We start from the raw sequence: 12,859 nt of genomic DNA on the forward strand, positions 1-12,859 counted from the left end.
ACGATTCAGTAGGTCATGGGTTGGTTTGGTTCCAGCCTTTAAACTCGTTATATAAGGATTTTTCGAAACGTCTATGGAGAAAATAAATGCGAAACTCACTTCCGGGGCTAAATATGTCACGTAAAAAATATGTCAGCTCTATGCAGCCTTTAAAGTCAGGAAAAGACAACATGGCATACCATATTAGGTTAGGTTAAGTTTATTTCATATGGACATCACAGAGCATTGGAGATGTAACATACATGTACTGTATGCACAACAACCAGATACACAGTGTTAAGTGTTTATAGCGGAACGCTAATTTTCAACACCTGTCTACAGGCGGCTTTTACATTAAAATACACCCCATTAGGCTACGATATTACGATATCCAAAATCTAAGAAGATATCTGGTCTTATATCACAATATCAATATAATATTATCAGTCAGTCTTGTCTGTTGAATACTGAGCAGCTACACTAGGGCAGCAGGGGGTTATGGGTCACACAGGGTTTCATTTTAACATCAATAATTCATTATCACGTTCAAATTTGAGACATTAGTATAATTACTGTAAGCAAAGAAGATTGGCAGCCTACTAGCATCTACACTGCATTTCATAGTGTGTGCTGCCAGGTCGGGTTTTGTGGGAAATCTACTGTATGGCTTTACGGCACAAAGAGAGTGGCTACCAATCATCTCCACCATGGATTGATTTGTTTATGGTAATGATACAAATGTACAGTATCACAATGACTTTGACAATGATATGATCAACACTGGGTATGGGTCCTGTGCACAGCTGTGTGTTCCTTTTAAGATGCCGGGGACTGCAGGAGTGAACAAATGTCCATAAATGGTATGTTCACCACACACTAAAAATAATCCAACTGACTTCTTTCACAGAGCAAACGGCAAGAAGCAGATGTGATCTTTAATTGCTGAACAAAAGAAAGAAAGAAAGAAAGAAAGAAAGAAAGAAAGAAAGAAAGAAAGAAAGAAAGAAAGAAAGAAAGAAAGAAAAAAGATGTCAGCCGGATTAGTTTTGAATCATATTTGATATTTAAGAATGCTACACATTGCTTGATGATACAGGAGTTGCAGCCTGAGGGACAGGAGCGTGTAATTTGATATTTATATGTACAGTATATTACATCTGTGTTACATATATTATTATATATATATTATTATTATATACATATATTACATTACATCTTACAATCTGTGCGTTGCAGGCTGGACTACAGTGGGCCGTCCAGAGAGTTTTTCTTCCTGGTGTCTAGAGAGCTGTTCAACCCGTACTACGGCCTGTTTGAGTATTCAGCCAACGATACGTACACTGTCCAGATCAGTCCCATGTCTGCCTTTGTAGACAACCACCATGAGTGGTGAGGCTGCATCTATCTACAGTATCTATCTATCTATCTATCTATCTATCTATCTATCTATCTATCTATCTATCTATCTATCTATCTATCTATCTATCTGTCTGTCTGTCTGTCTGTCTGTCTGTCTGTCTGTCTGTCTGTCTGTCTGTCTGTCTGTGTGTGCATTTGTCTTCAGTATGTGTATTTTATGTTTGTTAAAAGCCCAGCCCCAGTTTCCACTACTGTGCTGACTACGAGGACGTTCCCACTCTTTCTTATTTTTGCCGGTTCGGCTTCGACTGCTATGTGCTGATCCCAAAATAGAAGTGTAATTTGTGGGGTGCAGTGTGGACATTTGGCTCAGCGATCTGCGGCTCGTCACCAGTCAATCTTGCTCCTCAATGGCTTTGACACTGAGTGGATGGCTGGATAGATTGATGGAGAAACAAATAGCAAAATGATAATCTTATAGGCCGGATGAGGAAAGATTACAGATTTTGCACCATACCATTGTCCATCAGTCACATAGTTCTCAACATTTCTGTGCATGTGCATTTGCGTTCCTAGAGTTCCAGATGGATGGGATTTGTCAAAGACAAAACTAGAGGGGGATATAACATTGAAGTCAATACTGAAGAAAGCGAGCACAGAGAAGCATCTGTACAGCTTGAGATGGGCTTGACATTACACAATCAGTTAATATGCACTGCTGCTCTTCCCCAGCTGATTCAACCAGCTTCTGTACTATAGTCTTCAGTGCTGTTTGGGCACGATGCAGTGAATCTCTGGGCTTCTCATTCGTTTTTGTCTCTAACTACCCTCCGTCGCCAATGCCTCCTCAGTTGGTAGGTAAACTTTAGCCATCTTCATCAGTCATCCGTCCTCAGTATTGTTTTCTTTTGGAAGTACTTCAGCTGTTATATGTTACAAGAAACACGTGATGGAGGACACAAGAAGGCATATTGAGAAAGAGCCAGTGACTTCTAGCAACCACAGATTGCAGTGATGACCAACCTGACCTTACTAAGTGCAGTAAACCGCACCCATCTGGTACAAAAAATTACATCAAACACTTTATCTGAAGAATAATTTGAAAATACTATTCAAGAGATTTGTGCTCTCCTTATCTCATCAGTTTCTATTTTTGGGACTTAACACACCTGCTGATAAGTACCGTGAGGACTGAATCTATGAGGGCAACAGTTGATCCTATCTTTGCTCAAGTACTGTGCGGCTGCCCTTATTCACCTATGTCTGCTGTGTGGTTTCTAGGTTTCGCTTCAGTGGGCGGATCCTGGGGCTGGCTCTTGTCCATCAGTACCTGCTGGATGCCTTCTTCACCCGTCCGTTCTACAAGGGCCTTCTGCGGATGTAAGTGTCTCAGCCTGCTTCTTTCTCTCCTTTCCAAACTGCCTGCTGGGCTCCAGTGTTTCCAGTCAGGTGGCCCTCACTCACTCTAAAAGGCCTCTCAGTCAGGGCCTCTCAGCCAGCAGCTGGCTGGCTTTCCTATCTGCAGGGGCGAGGCTCATATTAATAGCTTTGTCCAGACGACCTAAAACCCTGCCAAGTGTCTAAATGCATCTAAGCACCGGTGGTTTGCAATGATTCGAACAAGGGTTGTTAAAGGGGTCAAAAACATCAAATGTTAAAGGGGTCAAAAACATCAAATGTTTTTGAGAGCCCATGAAATGAAAACGTTTTTTTCTTTTCGTCTTTTTTTTTTACCTTTTTGCGGATGTTGCTGGACTTGGCCAAAACAGAGAAAACATTTATATATTTGAGTGGGATCTGAGTGGGTTTGACACTCTCAGTGCCACTTCTTTAACTAATATCTAGATGCTGTTTAATACAGAAGACAATAATATCTCCACATATGCAGCATGCTGAACTGCCAAGGTTTTAGGCACTATCGTCAATTATCATCCTCTTCTTCTTTTTTCAAACATAGGTGAGTGAGCGTCATTGGATGTTTTGCCACGCCTTACTTTCGTTTGACTCTACGTAATCATAAAAATTAAAGAGGCCGAAGAACAACGAAGGGCTCCCAAATTCACCAAACTATTATTAAAAAAATAATAACGGGAGGAGGGAAACCAGTTGTAATGCAGAAAGTAGGAGCATGAATTGAAGCTTAACATTGCCAAAAACCAAGTTAGAAAGCTATAGAACACAAATACACACTTGGCAGCGTGTTTCAAGTCAGTTCTCTTCCTCAGCTAGCAAATGTTCCACAGCTCTCTAAGTTTTTTTTTGCAATGTTAAGCTTGAATAAATTTCCCTACTTTCTGCAGTACAAGTGGTTTTCTCTCTTGCCATTATTGTTGTTCAATATTGTCATGCCATGCGTTATATTTAACTTGAACTTAAGCTAGCTTTAAAGTTCATTCGCAGGCCACAGTTTGTGAACAGCATGATCACATCTGAGAGAAAGTTCAGTTAGACTGGAATGGACCTCAAACCTCAGTTCATCTCACAGTCTTTTGATAAGGTAATTGTTTCAATTGCCACGTGACCTTGCAGTATAATCGCCAGTGCATGTGAGAATTGTTTAAATTGTTGGGTCTAAAATAAAGAGCCTGGTTTCTACCTGCTCTATTGTAAAGCGCCTTGAGATAACTCTTATGATTTGGCGCTATATAAATATAAAATTGATTGAATTGTTTGATAAGATTTACGCTGCCCATACTGTAACACATTAAACGGAGGGTAATCCATCTCGACAAGTCTTTAAAAAGAAATCAATCGGGATTGCTAGGTAATTGAGTTCGTACAAATGATTAAGGTTGCTGTCTATCATGATACCTAAGTATTTAATCCTGGGTTTGACCTGAAAGGGTGGATTATCAATGTTATTATGGTTATTCATTTTGTAACCGGAATAAACTACTAACATTATCAATCAGGTTCAGTAATCCTTTCAGTGCGGCATCAGGATTGGTTAAAAACAAAATTATATTGTCAGCATATAACATGACTTTGTGTTGTCTTCCCAATTGAGTCACGTGTAGAACATGTTCGAGTCCTCCCCAATTTTGTGAGCCATTAACTCATTGTGACGTTTCTGTGATCTTTCCCCCCATGCAGCCCATGTGACCTGAGTGATCTGGAGTTCCTGGACGAGGAGTTCCACCAGAGCCTGCAGTGGATGAGGGACAATGACATCGAAGACATGCTGGACCTCACCTTCACTGTCAATGAGGAGGTGTTTGGACAGGTACATGTGCGACTGATTGACTGATTGACTTTTTCAGCTGTTAAATTACACTTTTCTCTTGTGGCTAAAGCCTGATAAAGACAAAAATTGGTTGACAATTGAAAGCATTTGTGTCGCTGCCATGGGTGGAAGTAACTACCATAATTGTATTTACTCATGTTACTGTCATTTAGTTTTTTTGTGTGTGTGTTTGTACTTTTTGAGTATTTTGAGTAAAGTCAGTCATTTTACTTTGACGTGAGTATGTTTTTACTAATGTATTGTACTTCACTGCACATCAATTACACATTAGAAATGTTCTAAGTTCTCCATAGGAATCAGAAATGGAACCATCGTAAAACTGACAAATTGTGAACAGTCATTTAGCCAAGAAGAGTAATCTGGCAATTTATTTGGTCATTTCCAAATTTTCCAATTAAAGGAATTTAGTCTGTACTACCAAATTTCAACCAATAATATCATGACATCCAGCAGCTGTCAATCAATCTCCAACTGTCATTCTCTGGCAACTGTGCGGTGTGGCACTCACACAGAGCTAACGTTAACTAGCTATCACTCCCAGGACGAAATAGTCATCCTCTCTCTCGTTTTCCTCCACCCCTGGTAGCTCGAGGGGTACGCCTGCCTGCTCCGTTAAAAGGGGGAGATGAAGAGAGGGGAGTAACGTTAGTCCTCCACAACTAAACGGAGGCTAACGTTAGCGAGGCTAGCATCCAACTCATCGCTGTCAGACTCCATATTTGTTTTGGTTTCTTCTGACACACTTTTCAATGGTCCAATCAAACTCCCCAAATGTTATGCCCCGCCTCTCTAGCGGCCTGTTGTCCAATCAAATCCCCCCCACTCTCTGGTCCCGCCTACACTCAAGTTTCACTCTGAAATATGTCACGATCAGTGTTGGGCAAGTTACTTTCAAAATGTAATATATTACATATTACTAGTTACTTTCATTTGAAAATAATAAGTTACTTTACAATATTACTGTCTGTGTAGAGTAACTCGTTACTTATTTACACTACTTTTGCATTACTTTCACTGTAATAACAGCAGTAGCAGAATGAGATCACCGCCGCGGAACCATCCCGAAAAATAATTTCAACCACCTTGAAGTCAGTGTAAACAATCCAAGATTCTAAATGTTATTCTTTTCCTTTGTTATTGTCATCTGTAGTGGTTATTTGCATAAAAACAGACAGTTTGATTAGGAAATGATTGTTTAAATATGTGGTTTGATAAAAAAAATACAAAAATGTAACTCAATTTGTAACTTGTGTTACTTGACAAAGCAACTGGTATAATATTACTGAAATCCTATAAGTAATAAGTTATATTACTGCGTTACTGCTAAAAGTAATATATTACATGTAATACGTTACTTTTGTAATGAGTTACCCCCAACACTGGTCACGATAAGGAAGTTAATACTCTGGAAATGCCATTTCAACTTGACTTTAAGTAGTACTCTTTCCATCACTGCCTTCCTGTGATTCTGCAGATAACAGAGAGAGAGCTGAAGGTGGGTGGAGCGGGAATCCCGGTGTCAGAGAAGAACAAGAAGGAGTACATCGAGCGCATGGTGAAGTGGCGTATTGAGAGGGGCGTGGCCCAGCAGACGGAGAGCCTGGTCCGAGGTTTCTATGAGGTATAACACAACATCCCTGCTCATAGATATGAGCCATGCTGTGAGTCTCTCTTAAACAGGCTATGGATAAGATTTTACTCCCTCATAATATAAAATAACCATAATACTAGTGGGGTTGATCAATACCAGTGACTCAACGATGACATCATCAAGTGCTGAGATCTCTGTCTTTCTGTAACAAAAGAAACTCACACTCCACCCTCCTTCCAGTGATGGAGGATGGACGGTGCTGCGAGCAGGCAACCGGGATCCAGAGACATTTCAGCTACGGAGGCTAAAAAGCCTCGTACCCCAGCTGAAAATGCAAATGACAAAGCAGAATTATTATGACAGTGAATTGGCCGGTGATATATTAGCTCCTCAGTGGACGTCTCTGTTCGATTTCTGCTATAATATGCTGTCTTACTCATCTCTGTTGTGAGAATGGAGGGAGGGAGGCAGGAGGGGCGAGGGGCCAATCGAGCCAGTCTCAGGTCCGTTCACAGGTCAGACCCTTACGATGACAACGTTTTTATTTATAACACTTTTGGATGTTAAAATGAAGTGCTGGTCTGGATAAGTGGAAAGAACTGGTGGAGAAAATTAAAAGCATGCAGAAAATAATATAAAATTTGAGGAAATATTGATTTGCTTGAAACAAAATGGGCTATGACAGTGATATAACATTTGGGTTAATACTTAATTTAAGTAACAACAACAATAATAATAAGTGAAAAAGGTATGTAGCATGTAAAATTGTTTCTTTAATTAATAGAAATAATGAGAGTGTAACAAATAATATATAATACTTGTAACCCTTCTGTAGTTTGTTGACAGCAGAGATTAGTGTGAACCTAACTTACACAAATGCAATACAAGGAAACATTCCCACTCTGGTTCAGACCTTAGAAAACCAAATGCAGGTGTGATCGCACCTAAAGAGTGTTTACCCCATGGCCATCTTTGTTTTTCCACTTCTCTGTGTATCTGTGCGACAAGGAAGTACTGTAGCTGTATCTGTCTCTTTGTGCTGAGATTTCTCTAACTTATTGATGTCAGTGGGCGGATTATGATACATGGAATAGACGTACCTTAATGTACATCAATGATCTCATCCTTGTGTGTGTGTGCGTGTGTGTGTGTGTGTGTGTGTGTGTGTGTGTGTGTGTGTGTGTGTGTGTCCGCGTGCGTGTTTGTCAGGTGGTGGATGTGCGGCTGGTGTCAGTCTTTGATGCCAGGGAGCTGGAGCTGGTGATTGCCGGCACTGCGGAGATCGACCTGGCAGACTGGAGGAACAACACAGAGTACAGAGGAGGTAGGGCAAGCTGGAGGGGTCATAAGAGATGAGAGTGAAGAGGAAAGATCAAATATTTGTATTTGTGGCTCACTGAGAGGCAGGCGAGAAAACAGATTTAAACATTTATTTATCCAGACAAAGTCAACGGAGCACATGTTATTTTCAGCAACGCTATGCTTCACATTTACACAGTTTCACACAATTTACACACAGGCACCATAATTATGCAGGGTGATGAATAGCTTCATTTGATTATTATACTACTAGATTATTAGGCTGAGGAGCTGAAAAGTATTTAGTATGTCAGAGCAAAATCAGAAAAAATACACATGCTAATACATTTGTACAGTTGAAATATCATCTTGCGACCGGCGGGTCCCGAGTTGAGAACCATTGATGTAGGTCAATCTCGCACGCTCGTTGCTGAGATTGAGATATGATAATTACAACTATTGTGTTTCTTCAATATGATGAGTACTTTCAATACCCATTTACCAACCTTATTAGATTTAACATATCATTACTTTAATAGCAAATGTGTTAGGACATTATTGCTCCTTAGTTATTTTAATACAAAATAGGAAGTGTACAGCACAAGGATGTAAGCGTCAGTGTCCATGCTGTTTATAAAGGATCAAGTTAAAAGCCTTTTAGGAGTCTGCGGTCAATACAGCTGAAGCGCTGCCAGCTGTGGAGTGAACAGAAATAGACAATCGGCCATGACTCACTGGGAGGATCTTTTAATCGAGGAATCGACTGAGACACAGCGGCCTAAACATTCAACAGGAGCAGGGGTCATTAAAGAAAAACAAGAAAAAAATGTTGTGGGGGAGAGCAGAGGAGAGGGGACTGACTGAGGGAGTAAGGGAGTAATTCGTCGTTATTCGTCTTGACTCATGCGCATCACCTTTCTCCCTCACAGGATACCATGACAACCACATAGTGATTCGCTGGTTCTGGGCAGCGGTGGAGAGGTTCAACAATGAGCAGAGGCTGAGGCTGCTGCAGGTACGATCACATGAGGCCAGTCTGCCACCATGTGGCTGCGAGCTGCACTGCACCCTGACAACACTGATACTCCTATTCAGGGTGCGATTTGCAAAAACCACTCAATGTGAAATTGCAGCCCGTTCTCACTCCGACAGCTTCCAGTGAGTCAGACTGGGTTTGAGCAGGTAAAACAGCCGGCGTTTTGAACAGGAAGTCGTAACACAACTGGGTCATGTGGGCGGGGCTACACAAGGTGAATTAACTATACTGCCCCCTCCCCCCGCACTACAGAAGCAAGATTAGAGTTCACTGCATCACTGTGAGACAGATTATGCTGATACTGAGTTGAATCTGTAAAGCAAAACTGTTAGGTTTAGAATATGTTTCAGTCATGCTGGTGGTGTTCTTGTGACTAAATTGGACCACTTTTAAGTTGACTAATGTATACTTCTAGTAGTGTAGCATTAGAAGTACAAGTACAAACCCAAGCATACCCTTTTTTATTAGTTTTAATGAGCTTTTGATGGTTGTGTTTGCCTCCCTGTCTCCAGTTTGTAACAGGAACCTCCAGTATTCCCTATGAGGGTTTTGCTTCCCTGCGGGGCAGCAATGGCCTCCGCAGGTTCTGTGTGGAGAAGTGGGGGAAAATCACCTCCTTACCCAGGTACGATCACCTCCTTACCCAGGTACGATCACCTCCTTACCCAGGTACGACCACCTCCTTACCCAGGTACGATCCCTGTTGTGCCTGACAGGTTGGCTGACCTGCCGTGAATGAGTCGTGAGCCTGATAATACACATTGAGCAGGGACTTTCTGACTCACACAGTTTTGACTCAGTCAAGAGTAAAGGTGCTTTCACTTTTGCGATCGAGGTCTCTGGACTGTAGCCTTGGGGAACTTAGGCTAGCTAATTCAGTTATTTTCTATCATTTTTAAAGACAGTTTTATGACTTGGATGTTTTTTTTTTTAATATACTGTATAACATTTTTCTTTTGAATGTATTTCCCCAGGTTCCCCCCCCCCCTTTTTTTGTTTTACATTTCCTAATTTTTATGCCTTTGTGAAGCACTTTTAAACTCTCCTTTTAGTTAACTATTTTATTTATTTATTTAAGCATTTATTTACCAGGGACAGTGTACATTAATCAACATGTCAGTTTGCACATCCATGTAAATGTACCAGAGTTAGCAAGAGAGCTAATTTTCATCTGTAGTCCCTGAGCATGATGGTAAAAGAACTAGGGTCAAGGGTTCATACTAAAAAGTAAACAAAGCAGTATGAAGCTAAAACCATACAACATTGCAAGACAGCACAAGACAGACACTCCGTAAAAGCTCAACATAACGACCCACAATGTCACATTACAATACCAAACAAGACTAACAGGACAGTACATAGAAACAATTAAAACAACAATTAAAACAAATACATTAAAATAATGCAAGTAAAAATTGAAAACTAAGAAACTGGTGTATTATTAGTACAAGTTGTAGTAGTAGAAGTACTAGTAGTAATATTGTTGAGTCAATATTATCAGCCAACACTGGCTTTTCACCGATAAGTCATATTGGTTTACTGTATATTAATCTGATAATAGTATTTATCTGGACATAAATAAATCATTCAAATGTGTGTGCGTGTGTGTTGGCAGGGCTCATACTTGCTTTAACCGTCTGGACCTCCCTCCATACCCCTCGTTCTCCATGCTGTACGAGAAGCTGGTCACCGCAGTGGAGGAAACGAGCACCTTCGGTCTGGAGTGACCCGAACACAGCCAGAACCTGGGAGCAATGCTGGAGAGAGGAATCTGGAGAGAGAAATCCATCGTTTTCACCGAGGAGAGAGACTCCAAGACACAAAACAATACGGCAAAAAAAGCACCTAACCTTTGTGGAGAACTCTGCGGGTTTTTACGTCTGCGGGTGCGACTGGCTTTCCATCACACAAACACACAGGCTTCCCTCTGATTCCACGCTTCTCTGTCATGGACATCGACGGAGGAAGAATGGTGGGGAATTGGGGAGGGGAAAAAAGGTTTTAAGAACTGTACTCTTTCTCTCCCTTGTTTTCACTGTACACTTTGTTCATCGAGCCACACGTGTGCTTTATCTCTTCGGTTAATGGCCTTGGTTACTGGATTTTCCAACCTGCACCTCACCCAGAGACAGCTGCTCAAAACCCCCCCTAAGCCTCTTCCTAGAGTCCCCTCCCCTCTCTGGACCTCTCAACTGTGTCATTTCTACTCTGCGGCTGCAGTGTTAGAAACTATAATACACCCGCACACATAAAACATTAAAACATACAACACTTTGTTTTGTTTGATGATGCGCACCAGTGTTTCCCCCCATTTCTCTCCCCCCATCCCCAGCGTGGAAAGACTTCGCAAATGTTAGAATTTGAATTGGATGGATTTTTCCGTATGACAGTGGGTAGGGGAAACACTGGTATGTATGCACACACACACACGCGCACACACACACACACACACACACACACACACACACACACACACACACACACACACACACACACACTCTCACTCATTGTTCTAAGACTGAAATACACTTGTTTTCACTATTTCAATTCTTACAAATTACGAGTTACAAATCATCAATGACACATTTATGGACAATGTCGTTGACCCATTAATGACAGCAGGTTCTGGTCAGGACTGTTATCTTCAATGTTGTGACGTCAGAGCTCCAACCGGGGCGTCCGAGGCAAGGACACATCCGAGAAAGTAGCCCTATCTTCCCATAGCCTAACTGTAATCTACAAGGAAAACCGACACCACACACACACACACACACACACACACACACACACACACACACGCACACACACACACACACACACACACACACACCACATCATCCTCATCACAGTTTCCCTGCATCCTTTACATGCACTTTGTCACACTGTAACAGACTTCGATATACAAATACATTTACTGACACACTTCCCTTGCTGTCTTTCAGCCTGTTGCACACATTTATCATATGAATAGATGCACTTTCTCTCTCTCTCTCTCTCTCTCGCTCTCTCTCACACACACACACACACACACACACACACACACGACACACTAGGTCCCTCTCACTGATGTAATCGCCTCCCATCCAGTGAAAGTGATGAATGTATCAAAGTCAGACTGAATGTAGTATGAACCTCCCGGCCTTTGGGGGGCCAAAGAGGAAACACGGAGCTCCTCAGCCAGGAAGCAGGGAGAAGGAAATCAAGTCTCAACCTGTTCTTCCTCCAATGGCGTCAAATACAGCATTTCTTGGAATTCTGAGAAATGAGCTATGGTGGGGTGCTCCAGGGGAAAGCGCTGGTGCCGCTGAGGGGCACCGGCAACCAATTGGCTACCAGTGCCTAAGCCCAACCCCCCTCACCCCCTGTGCCTCACCCCAACCCCAAGGCATCACTTGACCTTTGCCTAACCCCAAACAGGTGTGTGCGTGTCGTGTGTGTCTCATACTGATGCACAAGGGTACCGTGCACATCAACATCCCACGCACAAGGTGTGCGACAAAGCGTTATTTGACGCCCTAGGAATGAGAATGTGTTGCAAGTCTGCCAGCTGCTGGAGGAGAGTGGAGGTGCGGAGGTGCTCGACTTGAGAGCTACACCGGGTTAGGCCTTTTTAGCTGGTGTCACCCAAATACGCACCGGTGGGGTTTTATTAATGCATCTTGGGCTGTCTTGACCACAAAGGGAAATTTCATCTGAGCTTTTTTGATAATTCGGTTGCACAAATTTGACTGGCTCTGTGTGTCACAAAGATAAAAATAAAAAGAGATGCACCGATATATCATCGGACTGGGTCGATATCAGCTTTAAAAAGCAATATCAGTATCGGATTGATATTATTTTCATTGCCGATATGTTATTTTGGAATTGGCATTTTTTGCGTGTCACTTAATAAAACTGTCAAATTAGGAACTGAATAAAACTAATGTTTGAAAAGCTTAACCCGTTTTACACCTGCATTTGTAATTATATTCTTACAAAAATGCATATTGGTATTGGCCAGTATGGGTGGGAAAATATTGAATGTTGGCCTAGAAAAACATATCAGTGCATCCCTGAAAAAAAGAACGACAGATGGCCAAACTTTTGGAGCCACTGTTTAAATTCCCCAAACAGATCCAAGACATGAACACAAGGTGGCAGCACGATGTGATATTATCATTACCATAGTACATTTAAGGCAAGAGGGACAGTGATTTTTTACCTTACTGAATTACCTGACCAGTTGTGATGATGTTGTCAAGAACAAACACTGGCCCTTAGGAATGTATGAATATTGTATATTAGTACATAAGTCCTTCTGGGCATACATATCCATGCCTGCACATACATGTCCATGCCTGGACATACATGT

General features: G+C 41.7%; 1 protein-coding gene across 1 annotated transcript in view; it reads left to right on the forward strand.

The window, feature by feature from the left end:
* Positions 1-10,235, forward strand: part of hecw2a (HECT, C2 and WW domain containing E3 ubiquitin protein ligase 2a) — a gene marked incomplete at both ends in the record, with an annotated part of 40,535 nt that extends 30,300 nt beyond the window's left edge. The window contains 8 exons of the mRNA XM_083639537.1: positions 1,216-1,368; positions 2,620-2,718; positions 4,432-4,561; positions 6,057-6,203; positions 7,383-7,497; positions 8,402-8,487; positions 9,021-9,133; positions 10,124-10,235. Coding sequence (XP_083495663.1) covers positions 1,216-1,368; positions 2,620-2,718; positions 4,432-4,561; positions 6,057-6,203; positions 7,383-7,497; positions 8,402-8,487; positions 9,021-9,133; positions 10,124-10,235 — 955 coding nt within the window. The remainder of the gene's footprint in view (positions 1-1,215; positions 1,369-2,619; positions 2,719-4,431; positions 4,562-6,056; positions 6,204-7,382; positions 7,498-8,401; positions 8,488-9,020; positions 9,134-10,123) is intronic.
* Between the last annotated feature and the right edge of the window lie 2,624 nt (positions 10,236-12,859).

Source organism: Poromitra crassiceps (genome assembly GCF_964638095.1).
Source record: "Poromitra crassiceps genome assembly, chromosome: 6".
NCBI classification, from domain to species: Eukaryota; Metazoa; Chordata; class Actinopteri; order Beryciformes; family Melamphaidae; genus Poromitra; species Poromitra crassiceps.